Source organism: Balaenoptera physalus, assembly GCF_965194825.1.
Source record: "Balaenoptera physalus genome assembly, chromosome: 9".
Taxonomy (NCBI): Eukaryota; Metazoa; Chordata; class Mammalia; order Artiodactyla; family Balaenopteridae; genus Balaenoptera; species Balaenoptera physalus.
The window spans coordinates 33,287,964-33,309,213 of record NC_138888.1 but is presented as its reverse complement, the minus strand read 5'-3'; the positions used below and the strand labels follow the sequence as shown (position 1 = coordinate 33,309,213).

The following is a 21,250-nucleotide window of genomic DNA, read 5'->3' as shown; positions in this document are numbered from 1 at the left end:
GATGAGCTTAAACCCCAGTACTTCTGTGGATACTGAAATTTACAGAAGGAACCACAAATTCTGTATATTTCTAATTAATAATCTAATTTCTAATTAGATATTTATCTTAGCATTAGTTAATTATCTTACTCTATTTTCTAACTATCTATATTCTGGAAAACTATGTCAACTGGTTCTCTGCTGTCCATCTACACTTCTTTCTTTCATCTTGATTAGTTTGCCTTCACTGGTGTTCAGGCTATTATTTTCATGCTTTCTTTGTGGATCGTTTAACAAGGTATTTATTGATGTTATTGTTGTTTCTGCATTATTAAATAGCTGTATATAGTATATGTGCTTGAGAAAGTCAATGTTAATTTGAGAATTAAAGTAAATTTATCCTGAAGGAACAGTGATGATATAGATGTGGTTGGTATTGCGCAAATAAAAAGTGAAACTTTCTCTTTCTTTGCAGCCAACATATCAATTGTAGATATAGATACTAACCAGGAGGAGAACATAGCAACTTCATCTCCTGGAAACAACTTCGGTCTTGACTTGAAAGCAGATGACAAAATATATTTTGGTGGTCTGCCAACACTGAGAAATTTGAGGTAATTTGGTGTATATTTAGAGCTAAGGATTAAGTTTTAATTTAATGGCCACTATGCTCACTAGAGTTCTGAAGTTTAATTACAACAGGAATGTCATAACCTTTAGTTGCAGAAAGGCCTAATCTAAAAATTCATGTTGCATGTTACAATAACACCAGGATTTAAAAACTAAAGATTAATTTGATATCTTTGTTGAAGAGATGGATGGGAATTACTGTTTCCCTTACAGTCACCGGATGAAAAGAATTATATAAGTTATTAAAGGTGGAAACTGGAGTTGAATGTAATTGCCTTTCTCCTTGCACATTCATTGGAGATAATGGTGCACTGACATTGCTTAGTGTTCTGAAAATTAGTCAGTGTTCCAGGACACTGTGAGTATAACCTATTTTATGGCTAAGCACAAGCATGATAATAGTACTGGAACTTTTCCATATGCCTGATGCTAAAGTGGTATTAGTTATTCTCGTGCCCATGTCAACATTTTTTAAAATTTCACGTATGTTTTTTAGAGAGCAGATAGGGAGATATATTTAGCTCGCTGTTTAACTAGTTCAAAAAATTAATAGAAGTAACTAAAAAGTGTCAGAAAATATTTCATGTGGTATTTAATTAGTTTGCTTCTTGTTATAAAACAACTTATAAGAAATACAAATTATAGAGTATTTGGTGCTCAATAAATGTTAATTAAATCTAATCAGAATGGGATAAATTGATTTGGCTAACCCGTAAGAGTTTACTATAAATACAGACCACCATGTTTTTAATTTTTGTTTTATTTAGTTTGTTAGCTTTTGATGGTTGCAAAAGTCCTGTCTAGGTGTTTCTAATCTAAAAAGACACATTACGATAGGAAGGGTCTCAGAATAACTGAAAAGTACGGTGGTCAATTATTTTCATATTTCTCAAATGAGCAGTGGAAATTCAGTCTCATTTTATGATAGTGAGTATGCAGACTGAGGTTTGCTCCTCTCTGTATCTAAACTCGTAAACCAGGCACCTGTCCAGTTACCAGTCTATCAAGGGTATAAGTTGATAAGCTTTAATGGTGCAGATAAACTGGCTCTGCATTCGTCTACATGATATTGCATATTTATTTAAAGTGTCTGGTCAGAAAAATCATTGCAGATTAAATGTATTTGAATAGTGGCATAGTTATTACTCCAAAATCCATTTATCCATTCAACAGGTGTTTGATGAGCATCTATCAATACTATGTTTCAGGTACTATTTAAATACTAGGGATCCAGCAAATTGTTCAAGGCTAAGATTTACTTTGCAGGATCACTAACTAAATTCTCTAGGAGTGAATTAAATGTAGCCAAAATAAGGCTATCCAAAGGTGGCTTCATTTATTCTTGTGATAATGTAGCTTTAATTACCATAAAGTGATTTTTAGGAATTATCTACAAAAGTGTATATGTTAACTTCATTGAGATGTGTTTATGTATTAGTTTGCAGACTACATACCTGATGAGTCTTTACTGCCAAGATATTTTTACTCTCACAGTACAGCATTTCATAATTATAATATTTCTATGGCATGGCACATTATTTCAAAATAGTCTTTAGACATATATTTGTGACTAGTCAAGGAGCCATGCATTCATAGTTAGCTGTAATTTTGCCTACAAGCAGGATCTTAATATGATAAAGTGCAAAAGATGTGATGAACATGAATTATTTTTATGTACATTAAGTTTAAATTAAGTTCAAAGAGGCAATAAGCTCTCCTTACAGGCTACTCATGAACACTACAGCATAGCAACACTTGTGCATTTTCCCATTTGTAAGAATGATAAATATGAGTGCTTTAAATTCAATTCCAAAATTAAAATTTTCCAAGAGAATAGTGTGAGAGATGGTCACCGTTGGACTCTATTTTCACTGTAGTCAAGGGTATATGTCTGTTTTCTTTCCTGTTGGTGTTTTATATTCCTTTCCTTTGTAGCTCTCTATGAAATGCTTTCTTTTTTAAAAGATTTATGATTAAAGTCTGTTGTTTTACTAAATGAAAATGCAATTATAAGTAAATCATTTTTTTTCTCTTCCCTTTGACCTAGTATGAAAGCAAGGTAAAATTTAAATTTATGCATGCCTTCTTCAAGTGCATGGGTTGGGTAAATGTGGCTTCTTAGATAAAGCAGTGATGCAGAAGCGGAGTGACACCTATGCAGCTTTATTCACAGTACATTTCACGAACAAGTAATGCATTCTGAGATAGTTCTCATGCTGCCCTTTGCTTACAAAAATGCTGCTGCTTACCCACCATCACTGCAATTTGACTTGTTCACCAGCCGTGATGACAAAGTCGCTCTGCTTATTTGTTCAACCGCCCACGCACAGCGCCGCCAGGTGCACACATGCAGCAGCACACGCTAAGGGCAGCTGGCCAGGTTTATGGGCGAAATCTAGTTCTGGGGAACAAACTGGTCTCTTGGGTTGAACCTCAGACTCTGGTCTCCCAGGTACCGTACTGTCTGCCCAACAATCAACCTGTGCTCCCAAATGCGTACTACCTCCTGGTTGCTTTTTGCAAGGCTGCAAATATGCAAGCGTTAACATGGCCCTTGCACCTCTTGACAAAGCTGCTGCTTTCTTGCCATGTTTATTTAGAGTTTAGCTATGGAGTCAGTATTTCTCTGGAAATACTATATGTAAAACAAGTGTTTGCATGAATGACGAGGAAGCTTGCAGACAGTCATCCTAGCTTCTCAGGAGCATTTCAGTTCCTATTTGTAGGCAGGAGGTTTTAGCGTGGAAGTTGTAAGCAGCAGGCCTCTGTAAGTGGCTGATCAAACTCTGGCTAGAGCTACAGCTGAGTGTTTTGGTATTTCAAAACCTAATGGTGCCAAATTTCCCGAAAGGACATAATGAAGCTGAGCTGATACAAGAAATTTTTAAAGCAAAGTCTAGACTTTTAATACCAGAAACTAGACTATATAGAAATGAAAGTGTGAAAAAAACAATCCAAGTTGTTTAATCACAATACAGTTATAAGACCAATCAAGTGCTGTTTGCTGAGATGGCTAAAAAGCAGAGGCTGGCTTTCAGTGAAAATATATGCTAATAAAACTCTGGGATGACATTGTGTAGCTTTGTAATTTTGCCTCTGAGGCAAACAGAGGAAACAGTGGCCTGTGGTTTTCATTAGGAATCTGATCACCATATGTGATTACTTATACCCTCTGATTTACATAATGTCGAGCTTGCTAAATCATTGTGTTTTGAAATGATTCTTTGTATTTCCCTGAAACAATGAAGTGCATAACTTGTAGGAGTGATTTATTTTATTGATAAGACCTCTGAGAAACTTGTGATAAATCAGTCTTCCTCTAAGCGAACATGGAAGCAAATGAACACTGAGAATGAAGTTCACCCATTTCCTTCACTTTATACAAGAAGAATATAAGCAAGATTCTCACTCTCTAGTTGGCATGTTTTTTGTGATGACCAGCTGACTGAACAGAAGGGGAAGACCTTTGGAACAAGTGGAAATGATCAAAGAAAATAAAACAGTCCCAGAGAGAGAGAAACAAATAGAGCAAATACCCAGCATGACATAAATCACCTGATACAAACTCCCAGGGTCTGATTTGCTTTCCTACCTGTTTGTCCTCATGTCACGTGTTTTTTATTAAGACAAAAAAAGGAATCCTGCCACCATGGGACAGTGAGGAGAGAATTAATCATTATCCAAATAAATATAATATCTTGGTGTTGATTGGACAGTTTTTAGAGTTGCTTATTAGCATCAAAAAACAGTATTACTTTTTCTATTGTTGTTGACCTGCATTACTCAATATGGTAACCACTAGCCACAGTGGCTATTTAAATTTAAAGAAAATTTTTTTAAAAATGGAACTTTCCTGGTGGTCCAGTGGTTAAGACTCCATACTCCCAATGCAAGGAGCACGGGTTTGATCCAGGGTCGGGGAACTAAGATCCTGTATGCCGCATGGTGCCGCCAAATAAATAAATAAATAAATAAATAACAATAAAAATTCAGTTTCTCATTGGCACAAACTACTTTTCAAGTGCCAGCAGCCATATATGGCTACTAATTACTGATTTGGACAGTGCAGAAAAGAATATTTCCATCATCACAGAAAGTTCTACTGGACAGTGCTGCTATAGATGAAAGAGGTGTCATCACCATTAACATCCTGCTAGCTTATGTTTATTGAGCACTTACTACGTGCTAGCATGTTTATCCCTCTTTAAGAAGTAGTGAGCAAAAAGTAAACATTCAAGTGTCATTTGGGTATTGAAGCCACTTTCAACCTTATTGGAAAAATTAAATGTATGTTTCGTGACTTTGGTTGCTTTATTTTGTTACTGCTGCCATACAGGATAAGGACTTTAGGGTCAATCTATAAACTTAGTCTTAAAGTATCTTTTTTTTAGACTATGTAATCCAAAAGAATGTTTCTCAGGTTTTATTTGACTTAAAATCTTTAAAGAGAAATATGACATTATCTTATTCTTCAGCTAACCAGCCCCCAAAAAACAGTCTCAATGAAAATATTATCTTTTCATAATCAATGTTTGCAGATATTTTTTTAATTTTGAGCAAAATTTTATTTAACTTTGTCGGTATGTAGTTTGATTATGCTGTCCCATACAAGTTCTGCCCTTTGCTGGAAAAAAAGAAACACATTTCATTATGCATATGAAGCACTTCATAAGAAGTCAGTTCATTCCTGTACCTTGTATTTAAATGCAATAGGTGAGATTATTTTTTTAAAGGAGAGGAAGAAGAACTACATAAAGACTCCTTGTGCAGGATGGTGCTCATATCCACTTATCCAACCAGGAGCTAATGGAAGCGTAGTTTGCTGGGTGCGTGCGTGTGTGTGTGCACAGTCTGAGAGACGTGCCTGCCTGTGCAGCAATTCGGGAAGCATAGTTTGCTGGGTACCTGTGTGCGCGTGTGCACAGTCTGAGAGACATGCCTGCCTGTGCAGCACTTTGCTCCATATGGCTTTCATCCACTAGGCACACACACTATACCGCCATTGCCCTAATGATATTGCTTTTGTTTTCCATTTAACTTTTCAACAGGCCGGAAGTAAATTTGAAGAAATATTCTGGCTGCCTCAAAGATATTGAAATTTCAAGAACTCCGTATAATATACTTAGCAGCCCTGATTATGTTGGTGTTACCAAAGGATGTTCACTGGAGGTTGGTCTCTTCTTAATGACTTCCTAAATACATTCACATCAGATTTCACTTACTTAGGTTGGGTCTATTACGGGGACCAGTGCTTGTTAATATATTTTAAATTCCTACTGACCCTAGTCTTAGCTATGCATAAATAATAAAGCAAGATTGAAGTACTTCTGTAAGTTTTCATGATCAACTGAACTTAGGAGAACAGTATTATAGAGACCCCCAAATTGTGAACCGGTTTCCCACATGTACAGCACTTAATAGCATGTATTTTTAATATTAATGTCTTTTCTGGTTCCTTCTTCCTTTCCCACACTACTTTTCTCTTTTCCTCATTTTTGTCATCTATATTAGATTTAGTTTACCTTCATGTATTTTATATAGCTTTATTAGCAGCCTTAAATTATTTTTCTGAAATGTGTTAGGAGTTTACACAAATAGCAAGTAATAGTTTACACCATGATCATTAGTGCATAGAATCTTGTTCACAGCTTAGAAGTCAAACCTCCTTTTCTTTGAAAATGGCACATAGTGGGAACCATCTACAAAGACTTGGCTTTGACGGGACTGCAAAGTCCCCTGTTACCAGGTATCTTCAGTATCTTTTCTTTATTGCCAAAGCAGCCCAGAAGCTTCCTGATACCACTTGACTATTTTGCACTGACTCTTCAGTAGAGGCTGACCCATAGGAGAGAGGAACACAGGTCACAGCTTTGCTCTCTTATTATATCTGTAAACAAGATACAACAGTCATCAGCAAATATTAGTAAAAGTTTTATGGGAATTCTAAAAGTGATGAGTTTTTTTAAAAAGAAAATGTTAAATATATCATACTTACAAATTTTTAATTACCCTGATGTGACACAACTATTCATTTTAGCTGCTTCCTCCAATTAAGATTATGTTAAAGCATTGTGATAGGAGATGAAAGGATTTGGGGAAAAAGAAAAAGTAAATCGCCATGAGGTTTAAAGACTGAAACAGAACTTTCAGGGTCTTCACTGTGCCTAGTTATACAGTCTCCAAGTTGGAATTAGCCATAGACATCCACCCCGAGAAGCTTGGGAATGAAGAAAAAGGAAGTACATACAGAATCGAATCTCTAAGAATCCATACTAGCCTCCTTTTACTCAGAGTTTTAATCTTCCAAAGTCTAACTCTCATCCACATGCAAAAGATATATACATGAGGATGGAAAACTGTCCAGAAAATGAATAGCCTGTATGTGTGGAAATGATGATTCTGTAAAGGCACTTTTCAATAACTGGGAATTATTTGCAACTAAAATATGCAGAAAGTTCAATATTTGATAAATATTGAAAAGTCTGCACAGTAGTTTTATTTGAAGTATCCAAAATTCTATGATTTGAAAATTAGAATCAAAAACAGATTATACATTTTACAACACATTTAACTGGGCCTGAAACACTGTGGAGGAAAATAACCTGCATTAAAGGATTCCTTGTTTTCACTCCAGCCAAATCCAGGGCTTTTTAAATGAATGTTTTAAGCACTCTAAATGCCCAACTCCGTGGGTGTGCTTAAGTAAGTCCTAGCACAGTCATACAATGGAATAACCTCCTGCTATTAAAAGTGATGATGAGATCTGTGTTTACTGACAGAGAGATGTCCTCCACATGTGAAGTGAGAAAGAGAAGTTACAAATGAACGTGCCTGTCATGATTCCGTTTAAATATAGACAGGAGGAGAGAGGAAGAGGGCAAGGTGTAAAAGATAAAATGAGTGAATGAAAACATGCATGCATGAATGGATTAGAAAAAGCTATATGCTTCTACACAGCTTTGGAATGGGGGTGATTTTTACTTTCTCCCTTTTGCACTTTGTTGCCATTTAAAATGTTACTGTTTTAATTTTATTATCAGCAAGGACAATGATACTACTTTCATTTTGAGAAGAAACCTAGACTAAGAAATATTTGGTTTATTTATTTTTAAGATATAGATTGTATCTGATTTTTTTAAAATTCCGCTAGAGTGTCTTTATATACTTGAGAGCAGCAGCCATCTTTACCTTGGGCTCTTCACTGAGAAAGAATGCAGCCAGAGACCATGGTCAGACTCAGCTGTAAAACATAAGCAATTAGTTGGTAGATGGTATTCCAGGGATCCATTAGAGAGTTTTCAAGGGAGACTTAGCAAGACAGATTTAAACCAGAAGAAAATGTTACCTGTCAGTGATAATCTTTTATATTTCAAATCAAAAGTTCTAGAATAAAAGCAGAGGCCCCAATTTTTATTTTAATTCAAACTGCTCAGAAAATTCAGTTACAGCTAGAAATAATATTTCTTTAGTTGCTCTTAAGCTCTCCATGTAACTGTGGGTTTTTATGTGTTCTAAAATGACACTGTATTTCATAGTAACGTTGAGTGCATTGAGGAGGGTGAGTGAGATGGAGAAATTAATTTAAATGTTCATTTCTAATGCTTTCTTCCCTTCTTTCCTTTTACCCAAAGAACGTTTACACAGTTAGCTTCCCGAAGCCTGGTTTTGTAGAGCTGTCCCCTGTGCCTATTGATGTAGGAACAGAAATCAACCTGTCCTTCAGCACCAAGAATGAGTCTGGTATTATTCTCTTGGGAAGTGGAGGGACACCAGCGCCACCTAGGAGAAAACGAAGGCAAACTGGACAGGTACCCTCACACCTAGCTAATAATGCATTTTTCCCTAATGCTTATATAAAATAATTATTTTATAGAGACTCAGGTGAATCATTTACAGTTTATAAATTGTTTTTATATTTTTTGATTTGCATCATTTATTTCCACTATCATCTTCTTAGGACAATTGTCTCTACTAGGATTTTCCTGTTGGTCAGTTCTAGGTGCAGACACACTTGTATTTACATCCATATTTCATATGGGTTTTGCATATATAAAGAGAGAAAGCATAAAATACATTCACATTGTGTTAATCTTCTAAGTCCAATTTCCTACCAGATCTGTAGATAACCAGATGGAGTCCCTTACATTTAAATTTAAATTTAAATTTTTTTAGGATCAGTTTCCCATTTTCACTAGCTAATGTGATGCAGTCTGTTGGAGCCTAACCTGCTTCACCCTCTCTAAACAGAGAGAAGGCAGAGAATGGACCTGGGCAGGAGAAGGTGCAGAGAACACAACCAACACAGGCATGGACACTAGCGACATTAAAATAAAGCCTGCACAGTGTCTGCTTTGTAGGGTCGTGAGCTTTAGTTTTCATACCCCCTAGCCGTTTGATTCTGTTAAAAGCTGTCTCTTAGTTGTCCTGATCTAGGCACCATATCTCTTTACTGCATGGATATTCCTCCAATACTTTCAATCACATTTTTAAAGATATACATTTTTCCATTTAATCTCATTTTTCTCAGTGAAGGGGTGCTTAGGAATTACCAGTATGCCATGGCCAAAGCACAGAGTGCCTTACAAATATAGCCTTAACTATGCATGCATTCTTGTAAATCAGGTTGTGTTGTTTGTGATTATATGTTTTTTAAAATCACTTTTAGCATTTAAAATTTAGTAATGGGAGTCATATAATAATACTATTTTCTTCCCCCACAAAAAAAATAAACACTAAACAAAATATGGTTGACCCTTGAACAACACAGGTTTGAAGTGCACAGGTCCAGATATACACGGGTTTTATTCAATAGTAAATACAACAGTACCACACGATCCAAGGTTGGTTGAAACTGAGAATGCAGAACATCTGATACGGAGGAACTGCGTATAGGGAGGGCTGACTATAATTTATACTCAGATTTTTGACTGTGCAGAGGGTCAGCGCCCCGTGTTGTTCAAAGGTCAGCTGTATTGGCAAATAAAATCCAAAGATGCATTACCATGAGTAATTTGCAATATCTCAGGAATACAAAGGTGGCTTGATATTAGAAAATCTAAAATCATATAATCATTTTGATAAATGCAGAGAAAACTTTTGGTAAAACTTAACAACCATTCCTGATTAAAAACAACAACAAAAAAAGACTTGGTAAACTAAGAACAGGATGGGGCTTCTTGATAGGAAAACATTATAAACATTTTCTATGAAATCAAGCCCAAGAAAAGATGAATATTATCACTATATCGGTCTTAGCCAATACGATAACAAAAGAACAAGTAAATATAATACAAGAACAAGTATATAATTTAAGAATAAATATAACAAAACAAATGTAAGACCTATGTGGAAAAAATTTAAAAACTTACTGAAAAATTACATCAGACTACTTATTAAAGTCAACATGTTAATGGAAAGACTCAGTGTTAAAAATATATCCGTTCTCCACAAGGTGATATGTAGATTCACCTTCAATGAAAATACCACCTTATCTTTTTGTAAATCAGGACAAGCTAATTCTAAAATTTATATCAAAGATCGGAAGCCCAAGAAACTCCTGAAATAGAAGAATAAGTTGGTGGACTGTCCTAGCAGATATCAGCACATTAGAAGCTAGAGTTTTGAATCATGGGAGTATGGTATTAATTCATGGATAACTCTGTGTCAGTGGAACAGAATAGAGAGCCAAGTATAGATGGAAACAACATTTGGCAATAGGTGGCATTGCACATCATTAGGGAAAAAGTGGCCCTTTCAGTGAATGATTCTGGGGCAACTGGTTATCCATATAGAAAAAAATGAACTAATTTCTACTTCATGCCAGACAGAAAAATAAATTCCCAATGAATTAAAACCTTACATATGAAAGGAAAAAAGTTTTAAAAGTTTAGAAGAAAATATAAAAGGATAACCTTTGACCTTAGGGAAGAAAAGGATTTCTTTGGGAAGAAAAAAAACCAAAAAATATTTTTTGAAGAGTAGAGGGAGAAAAAGTGGTATTTTATCTCATTTTTTACTATGCATAAGCACTGAATAAATATAAAATATAACTGTTCTCTTAAAGCCTTTATCTTTTAATCATAAAAATAAAATTATTTTCTCACTGCTACAAATGATAAGCTAGTTATAATAAGAGGGCCAGATCAAACATTCTGAAATAGGTTTCACTAAAGGATATGTGTTTCCTAGGTCACAGTCAAATAGTTAAGCACCACCCATCGTTTTCAGATTTCTCCTCATCAGAACTAAATAAATGGACTTGAGTCATCAGACTTCAGGATAGTTCTTAAAATAAAACATGTTCCCATTAAAACAATTAAAATGAGAAAATATTAAGCACTATAGTACAAAGTAAATTAGAATTAACATGTTAATGTTTCAATATTTTAATGATAATGAGTATCTAGTTTTTAAGATCTCATTGTCAATGCTATCTGAAAGAGGAAACAATGTTAAATAGTTCATGTCTGTTGTAGAATCAATACTGGTTAAATGACATACTTTATTTTTCAAAGCTACCAGTTTTGATACCCATAGGGTCATTTGTGATTATGTTCTGCTAAAGGGGTTTGAGAACTCAGCCAGCTAAAACAATTTTAATTGAGTAGATGGCAGTTGCCCCTTTTGATGAATGGCAAGCACTAATCCAGATCCTCTGGCCATCTTGTGTTGGACACGCCGCGGCATAGACGATTTCGTAAGTTATTGGAGACGTTATGATGTTTGAATGAAACCATCTCCACTACCTCAGGTGACTCGCAGAGGACCAAGTGATCACTGTGTATCAGGTGCCACCCCCCTGCTCCACAAGAAAGGCAGCAAGCGTAGCGTCAGCTTTGGGGAGAAGGACTGCGTTCAAGCTCCCTGGGGTTCATAAACTGATCTCAAAAGCATACTGTTTCTATAGTAACAGTAGCAAAAAGAAAGCAGTCCTGTTTGTGGATGAAAAATTGTCTTCCTTCTTTCTGAATGTGGGAGACAAGTTGCATGTTGATAGCAATCTATCCACCAGCCCCGAGAACGAATTGAAATCGAAACACTCAAAATGCCGTGAGGTTGGGAGTCAGACCTCATTTCCAGAAGCTAGCAGTCCGTTTGTGAATACAAGGGAGAGGGATTTTATTGACACCCTTTATTTCCTGATGGGTTTTGTGAGTTAGAAGCCCAGTGCCAGCACAACTGTTCCTTTCAGCATTGCAAATCTGCTTTGCAGAGACTGCTATGTTACTATCTCCACTTTCCACATCATCTAACAAGCAAAAATGGTAAATGATTAAAAAGCTATTTCCAGCTGCTTTAAATACTCTTTTTAAGAAAATACTGAGTCTTAACTTCTCAGGTAAGATCTCAGAGCGGATGAATACGCAGCTCTGTCAGGGAACTAAGCTAAGTCATAGATGAGACTCCTCTTTAATCTTCAATGACCATTTGCTATTGCAGGCCTATTATGCGATATTCCTGAACAAGGGTCGTCTGGAAGTGCATCTCTCCACAGGGGCACGAACAATGAGGAAAATTGCCGTCAAACCAGAGCCGAGTCTGTTTCACGACGGGAGAGAACATTCTGTTCATGTAGAGAGAGCTAGAGGGTAACAATAGTCCTAACGACTGACTGTACTGTCATAACTAACGCGAACTCCTTTGCTTGCCTTAGTCCTTTACTGGACCTTTGTGTGCATGGACATACGATGCATTGCAAAACTATCAAGTAGTTTAATTTCATCTTCTTTATATGTCATACTTCGGGAACCTCATTTCCCTTGACCCTTAGGAGTCTTGTTCTTAACGTTTTTATGCTAGGTGGCTCTCCTCTCCACCTTTGGAAAAACCAGATGCATCCTCTGAAGCGTAGATAAGAAAACTCTCTCCGTCCTCACCTCTCAGATACTCTCTTCTCAAGTAGGGCATACCAGCCTTTGGCAGCTGCTGTTTCATTCAGGTTCCAAAGCAGTTATGGCAGCTGCTTAAAAATCCGTCACAGATACAAGCACGGCCGCGGCTGCAGGACCCACGGAGCACGGTTCTGCGCATGCCTCGTCCCCGGCCCTCACCCCCCACCCCCCACCCCCCGCCAAGGTGTGCTGGGTCCCTGCGGGGCGGCTCCGTGAGGGAACAGAGTTGAGAGAGGGAAGGGAGAAGGCTGCCGTCTTGCCATCCGTGCACGGAGGCTGCCTTTCTGCAGATCCACCAGAGCACCTGCTTCCCAGCCCTGAGTCAGGGAATTGCTTATTAGTGTTATAAGCTGATTTCTCATTTCTTCAGAATGCTACAGTACTTCATACTTACTTTATTGGGGAAGTCATTTGGTTTTTTTTTCATCAAAATGTTGTATGACAACTCAGAGAGGTAATGAACTTAGACGAACAATTAGAGAAAAAGAAAACAGAAACCCAGAGACTTCAGACCTCCAGACCCGCAATCCATTTATTAGACTGAAGACATAGAAGAGACCTGGAAATCAAATCTGATGAAACCTCAAAACACAGAGAATACTTTTAAACACAACAACAGTATGAATGTGTAGCAAAAGTTCAAGTAAGCAGATGTTATTCTGTACTTAAAGACCTCCGTTTTCTAATCATCCTCTTGTGTGGATAACAGTTTAAATAAGTAATAAGAATGCCTTGTCTTCTAAGTAAGTGACGAAGCTCTCCTTGGTTCATGTTTTTCTATTACACAGAGCATTAGGTTGTGGGATGAATTGATACTAAGCCTTCTTGCAGAGTATCTTCTAACTGAGATGTTTAGAAACCATGATTAAGACAAATGAGGGATCAATATTTGGACAAACTAAGAACTTTTACTAATCTTATAGGCACATATTGCAGTCATGGTCTCTGAAGAGAAATGCAAACTGAATTTTCTCATTTGAATCTTAGGGAATGCTCTAGAATACTGATTTTACATGTCTTCTAGACTAGATTTCAGGTCCTTTGCCAAATGTTAGTCCTTCTCATTGTAGGAAAGACTTTCTAAAGTCTTTAAATTTTAAATAACTTCAAGAAGCAAATGCAGATCTGACAAATATAGTTGACCAAAAAAATCATCCAAATATGTTATTTTGTAAAGAAAGGATTCTGACATTCTCAAGTGCATTATGATGTTATGCTAAGGTGTCCTTTTAACAGGTGTCTCTTCAAGAAGGGTATTTTATTATGCCAGCTCCACAGCTGTTGGCCATCAATCCAACCTTTATTTGATTAAGCCCAGTGTATAGTACATCCCCTGAAAACTGGTCGTTCAGTTAATTGGCCATATAAACAAACAGTTTTACTATTCGCTGTTAATTAAAGGATAATGTATTGGACATATTAGTGGGTTGTCACTGCAGTCTGTGGCAAAGCAAGAACTCATTTGCACCATAATGTCTCATTCAGCACTCTGAGGTCAAAAAACAATCATCACCTATCCTTTAGGCGAGCACCTCAATTAACTGATTAACTAGAGATCACTAATGACCCTAAGAACATCTCCCAGAAACATATTTTAATGCTTCATTTCAATTCTATGGCATGCTCTGTGTCAAATACTAAACAAAGATTATGTCCTTGAGTCATTCTAAATGTGTGTGAGATCTGTATTAATATCCTTTCATCACAGATGAGGATATATTAACTAATTTGCCCAAAATCACATAGCTAGTAAATAACAGAGGCAGGATTTAAACCCAGATATACTTGACTTTAACACCCCCATCTGTGCTCACCCGCTATTTAGTCTTACCCTTTTTGTGACCTCAGAGATTTGTATTACTTCATGTTGATTATGATACTCCTATTAACTTGGAAATATTTGCTTTCTTCCAACACTATTTAGACCATAAATGTCAATTGTTATTTCTTTTCTTAAAACTCTGGATAAGATGGCAATTTTAATACCATTAATACCACCTCATAAAATCAATAGATTTTTACCAAATAGAGAGGCAAACTTTTCAATATTACTCTTGCCCTTTTTCTCTCCCTCTCTGCCTCTCTTTACCCCTCCTCCCACATTCTCTCTCCTTTTCTACCCCTTCCTCTGCAAAAATTTCACTCCCTTCACTTTGGTGTCTAATTTCCTAGTTCTCCAGTGACCTCTGCCTTTTATAACTGCTTGGCCCTCTGACCTTCCACCTGGAGTCCACCTCAGTGGCCAGTAGTTCTAACTGGACGAAAACAGTAAACCCTAAGAGCCTGGAGTAGACGTTCAGGCAAGTAGGTATTCTCCTACGTGAAAGCATTCTTCACACAGGTACAGAATTAGGTTAAAGACCACAAAGTTGTAGCAAATATTTCAGGAGTAATTTGAGGTTTCCAGAAAGGGACCATGGTTTGGACACTGCAATCCAAATATTTCTTTCTTACCATCAATTTAAAAAATTTCAGATTTTGTTTCTCATGTAAATTGCAAATATCAGGGCACTTCTCAATATCTTTTACCATGTACGCAGTTCATTTGGTGGTGGTTTGAAAAAAATCTTTGATCAATATTCCATACAAATTAAGAAATAGAATTTAAGTAATAAAATATTTAATTATAAAACTTCAAGAATCAACTATTGAAATCTTAAGGAAATTCAGCTGACCTATCACAATACTAATAGTAATGTAATGATTCTTATAATGCTTTTTGCACATAGTAGGTCCACAGTAAAGAGTTTTTGAATAAATACTTTTTAAAAAGGAAATGTACCAGAATCAGAGAGGACATGTAGGTAATATCCCTATTTACAAAGAACTACATAAATGACCTAGATTTGATGCTCCTAGGATGTAAAATGGAAACTGGATTCAGCTATAGTCTTCTAGCAATGCCCTTATTAAGTAATACAGACTCAGTGCAATGCCTTAGTTAACACTTTCCATGGTTCGAAATAGGTGTTCTTATCCTTTTATAAATGAATGAAATGAGACTGAGCAAGATTAAATAACTGGCCCAAGGTCACACAGCTAGTAAGCTTCCATACTAGTGCTTAATTCCAGTCTGTTCCTTCTGAAAGCTCAGGCTCATTCTATATCTCCACCCTATGATCCAGTAAGAAAGGACCACTGCTATGGTCCTTGGCCCAGAGTCTGGCAAAACATCAATGTATCATTTCCCCTATTTTGCCTTTGAAACTAAACCCAACCTGCTCCCTCTACACCTCCTGAATAATCACATTTTGAGCCACAACAATATCTATTCTTTGTCTTATTCTCTTACATTTGAATTGTCCCAAAGTGGGCCAGTTGTTCAGTGCCATTTCAGAGCATCTTTGCCCTAGTTTATTGTTTCTAATTCTACATGTGGTTTTTCTTCTTTCTAAATCAAGTAAAATGGCATTTTAGAACTGAGTTTTCCACCTAAGTGCTTAGGGTTTTCTCACCAGAGGTGAAATAAGTTTTCAGTAATCCACTCATGATCCTCGGGCTATTGACTAACACTTATGACTAAGAGCCCCATGCTGACTATTGGGACTAAAGTTTAAAACCTGCTTCTAGAACAAAAGAGAAAATGCTTTTGGTCATTTTCATCAGCAGAACTCTTTGTCTCCTGATTCTTTGCCCCAGGATCCACGGAGTGAATAAGTAGCATGAAGTGCTCAATTAGTAATGTGTGAGTTATCTCTCATAAGCAAATTAGGGAAATTAATGAAACCGCCACTAAGGAAAATCATTGCCGAGAACAGTTAGCATGGTATTCTGGCCTGCCTCTTCTATTCAAAAGCCAGCAGCTACATTCTTTATAAAACATCCTGTAAGTGTTTGCTGTTGATTCCTGCAATCTAAGCTCTCAGGAGTACAGTTTGTTCCCTAGCAAGAAGATAACAGCTAGCACAAAGCAAGAAATAAAGAGCTACACAAAACGTGACCCCATGCTGTGCTAAACCGACTGAGCCTCCTGCGATTAGACATTACTGCCCCTTACAGAAGCCTCTGCTCCACAGGGTCACGTGTAAGGCCGCTGTTGTCAACCACCACCAGAGGCTAGTGTTGCAGCTGCACCATTGCCTTGTTTCCGGAAACTCTCAAGGAAAGTTTACAAGGGAGGCAGAGGGACGAGATCCTGAGAAACAGTACTGTTGTTTGCTTAGTGTCGAATCCCTAATCGTCAAACTTGGCTCTCTTAAAAGCTTCAGGAAGGAGGGGTACGGGGTGGCAGGAAAGAGTTGGATTTCCGGTTGTGTTGGACGTTGTGTGTTTTATACTTGTTTATTTTCAATATTTTATCAGCATCTTTACTGTTCAAGTTGATGAAGACAGAAGGCATGTGCAAAATCTGACAATAGAACAGGCGATAGAAGTTAAGAAGCTTTTCGTCGGGGGTGCTCCAACTGAATTTCAACCTTCCCCACTCAGAAATATTCCTCCTTTTGAAGGCTGTATATGGAACCTTGTTATAAACTCTGTGTAAGTGAATCTCCTTGTTACTAATTTTTTTTTTTTTTTTTGGTATGAGCATCACTGTTGCATCTACACTTTCCAAAACCATAGGGGCAAGGAAACAGTGAAGGTCTTCAAGTTAGATTTTTTTTTTTTTTAATTGCACTGATGACCTTTAAAATGGGAAAGGGGAAATTTGATGTCATGGTAAGGAAGCAGGACAATGAAAAATAGGAGAAAGTATTGAATTTTAATTATATTCCCTTAGCCCTATGGACTTTGCACAGCCTGTATCCTTCAAAAATGCAGACATCGGTCGCTGTGCCCATGAGAAACCACCTGAGGATGAAGATGGAGCAATTCCAGCTGAAACAGTTATCCAGCCAGAGCCAGTTCCCACCCCAGCCGTACCTGCACCCACCCCAGTTCTGGCACATGTAAGTGTTTATATCCCATCGCTTTCTCATTTTAACCCTGTGTTTTTAGTCATTTTCAGAACAAAGGTTATTCAGGATATCTAGTATACTCTACTGCTAGAATTAGAGGAAGGGTCACCTGTCGATGAAAACCTTTTCTCCTTACATCTTCCTTGGATTACTTTCTTTTATATATCTGTTCTCCTTTAATTTTCCTGTTTATAAAATGGCACGTGTTTTCAGTTGAAAAGTTAGCACAGAAATGTCTACAGAATCAAGAATAAAACCCACCTACCATAGCACCACACACAGGCAACCATATTGATTTTCAGCCCCTTTTATTTGCATTGTACATAGTAGATCTCATACCATGCATACAATTTGGTATTCTGTTTTTTAAAACCAGTAACACGTAATTAAAATTGTTTCTAAACATCATGCAAATGTGCATGTCTAATATGATTACATGTGTATGTGCATATGTGTTTGTGTGACAGAGAGACACACACAAAATATTTCATAGCACGGGAGGTAGTATGTCCTTGATTAGAGCGTGGGTTCCAGAGTCAGACTGCCTGGGTTCAAATCCCAGCACTCTAACCTACCATCTGTATGAATGTGGGAAAGCTACTTGGCTAATCTATTCCCCTCAGTTTCCTCATCTGTACAGTGAGTATACTAACGACACGTATATCACAGAGTCATTATGAGGATTTAAAAAAATCTTTGTTAAACCCCTAGCATATACTAAGCATTTAATAAATGGCGTGATTACTATACAGTAATGATCATAATGACTGCTTTTTAACAATTTCCATTCAATATTATTGTCATTTTCCTAACAGCTGTGTAAAATATATACCTATATACCATCATCCCATTTTTAGTTGAGTTAATAAGAATTAGCTAGCCTAAGTAATACACCCAGACACGGCCAGTAAGTGAAAGGATAGGAATTTTGATCCAGTGGGTCTGATTATACAATCTGGTTCCTTATCACTGCAACACTCTGTGAAGACAAATAATCATCTTTTAGGCAAACTGGTCATTTATTCCAAGCATCATTTCCTTCTCTGTAAAATGTGGATATTACACCTACTTTGCCTGCCGATGGGATTATTGTAAGAATCAAATGAGGTAATGTATGTGGAAGTTCTTTGAAAAGTGGAAGAAGCACACACACATAGATACTGTGAGGAATCCCTGCATTTACTAAGTAACTATATAGTATGTGGCCAGTATTCTGCCGGGCACTATATATCCATTATTTCATTTGATTCTCACAAGCTATTAAGTGTTTTATTTATGTTTATTTATATCATTGGAAGTATTATTAGCCCCAGTTCACAGAAGAAAACACCTGCAATCACACAGCACAGCTAGCAAGTGAAAGGCTGTCAGTCATGTGGGGATTAGTTCAAGGAGTTGATTTTCTCCTAAGACCTCACTGAGATCTGCCACATGGATTTTAGAATGTTTCCTTAGCTCTTTCATAATGCGGCCTTATGCTCGATTTCCCCCAGCAAAGGGAATGCTAATGATCCTCCCTCCCTTCTGCCTCATGTACTGTTCTCTAGACTGTTGTTATCCCTCATATCCGTTCCCTGGACTCAGGAAAGTGTTTTCAACTGAAGAATTTAAAAACACCATGGTTAAAATAAACGTTTTTGACCTCGGATCCAAATGTCCATTTGGATTCTATAGGAAAGTGGATCCTAAATTCTGAACAACTGACTTAGAATTATAAATTGTAATTAGCAGAAGCCCTAGAGACCAGCTGGTCCAATCGCCATCTTAATACATGAATCTTTTTATATGATACTTGATGTGGACTTACAGCCTTTGCTTGAACATTCCATTGACAAGGATTTTCCAGTGTTATGATGAGGCAGGCTCTAGTTGTTAGAAAGCCACTGGTTATAATGAAGTAAAACTGCATCCCTATAACCTCTACGTAATGATTGTGTTTCTGTAGCCAAACACATTATATCTTCTCTAACACCCCTTCAAGCATTTGAAAACAGCTAAGTGTTCTCCTTTCCCAGGCTGAATATTCCATTATCGCAAGCATTCTTCTTAATTCTTAATTTCTAATTCCCATATTCACACTGATAATATTCTTACATTTGAAATATCTCTTTCAAAATATGGCACCTAGAATAGACCATACTACTCAAAATGGAGTGCCCAGTTCAGAGAACAGCAGAGTTCCTCCTTTCACTGGTCTGTCATCATATTCTACTAATACACCTGGGAATGTTTTAATGTTTTACACGGACGGATCATGCCATTAGTTCATCATTAGGTACCATATTCGGTCAACCAAAACCTTGAGGGCCTTTGTATCACTTGAACTTCTCTTGAATCAGGTCCCTCAGCCAGTCCACATTGAATTGGTCTGGTATATTGGTGAAAAACCCTGCTGGTCCTCAGTCATCACCTTTCTTTTCTTAGTTGTGTTTCTAAAACACAAACTTTGTTTCATAGGAGGTCTCAAGCATATCCTTCTGTGGTTTCTAGAGATCACATTTTTTCCCTTTTTCTGAAAACAAAGGTACTTTCCCATCTGGACTGGAGATTTTAACTCATTTAAGTTTTCTTATAACCTTCTGTTCTTATTCCAGTTTCCATTTTCTCTCAGCAGTGTATGTTTTAACTTCTCCAAAAAAGAGCATTCCACTTAGTAGATAAGACAAAAGCAAAAGAGAGGTTGAGTAGCAGTCCCGTGCATTGGTACAGAAAGACTCATAGAACATCAGATCTTGCACATTATAATTATTTATGACTATGTGGCCAAAATTACGTATTTTAGAATTTTTCATCTCTATTGGGCTGTACTGTATTTTCAGAGTTTCAGATCATGAAACCATACATATCTCCTCTTTTAATCTGATTTCTTTCCCTTATCTATCTTCATTCTTTATTTTTTGTGTGTGTGGAGAGAAGTGTCTGCTTTTTAAAGGTTACTTAAAGGTTTGACAATTTATTTCATGACAAATATTTATTAAAAGGCTACTAAATGCAAAGATGAATAAGACATTTATGACAAATATTTATGAAGAGCCTACCAGAGACAGAGAAACTGACTGAGAGACATATTTGAGAAAGTAGACATTAACAAACATAAATAACACAGTAAGCAAATATGTGTAGAGGTCAGTCAGGATAAATGCCAATATGGGCTGCAAACACAACCTGCTAGCTTCCAAGACTGAAAATTAGAAGCATGGCAGGGGACACCATTAAACTCCATCCAAACAAAATGGGTAGTGGTACCTAGAAGTGTGAGAACAGGTCCATAAAATGCAAATTTTAATATGCCACCATACTCTACTCTTATACTTAAAATCTTTCAATTGAAACAATATAAATTGAGGATGACATACTTATGACATTATGTTAAGTGGGGAAAACAAACAGGATATAAAACTCTGTATACTACATTATCATGTCTATATCAATAGCTAGAAAAATGCATAAGAAAAACCTTTCCAAGAAATGCATCAGATACTAACAGCAGAGGTATATGGTCCAGAGATGATTTTCAACATTTCAAAAAACATTCTTCTTAAACGTGTTTTGCTTTCATAAATGTTTAAAAAGATAAATTAAAAGCAGCAGTCTTTCAACCTTGATTCCTCCACAACATCCAGTTATATAGCTGATTTCTTCACTGGGGAAGAGGGACGTGGTGCGTGATCCCCTCTCAGCTCCTTTGCGTTGAGAGTCACTGAGGGAATAAACTGGGTCTTTAATCCAAGTTATCCATGATACGGGTCTGCCTGCCTGTCTTGGTATAACCCACCTACCTTTACTCAGTGAACTCAGGGGGGCTCACTGAATAACTTACTGTCCTCTCTAAATGTAAGTAAACTCACTGAA

At 36.9% G+C, this 21,250-nt stretch overlaps 1 protein-coding gene across 2 annotated transcripts in view; it reads left to right on the top strand.

Annotated features, from left to right (window-relative positions):
- Positions 1–21,250, top strand: part of LAMA2 (laminin subunit alpha 2) — a 622,418-nt gene that overhangs the window by 577,466 nt on the left and 23,702 nt on the right. The window contains exons 51-57 of one of the 2 annotated variants that reach the window (XM_082475048.1): positions 455–593; positions 2,657–2,668; positions 5,658–5,778; positions 8,241–8,417; positions 12,049–12,197; positions 16,803–16,979; positions 17,221–17,389. In XM_082475048.1, the coding sequence (XP_082331174.1) occupies positions 455–593; positions 2,657–2,668; positions 5,658–5,778; positions 8,241–8,417; positions 12,049–12,197; positions 16,803–16,979; positions 17,221–17,389 (944 nt within the window). The remainder of the gene's footprint in view (positions 1–454; positions 594–2,656; positions 2,669–5,657; positions 5,779–8,240; positions 8,418–12,048; positions 12,198–16,802; positions 16,980–17,220; positions 17,390–21,250) is intronic. The other variant, XM_082475049.1, reaches the window with a different exon arrangement.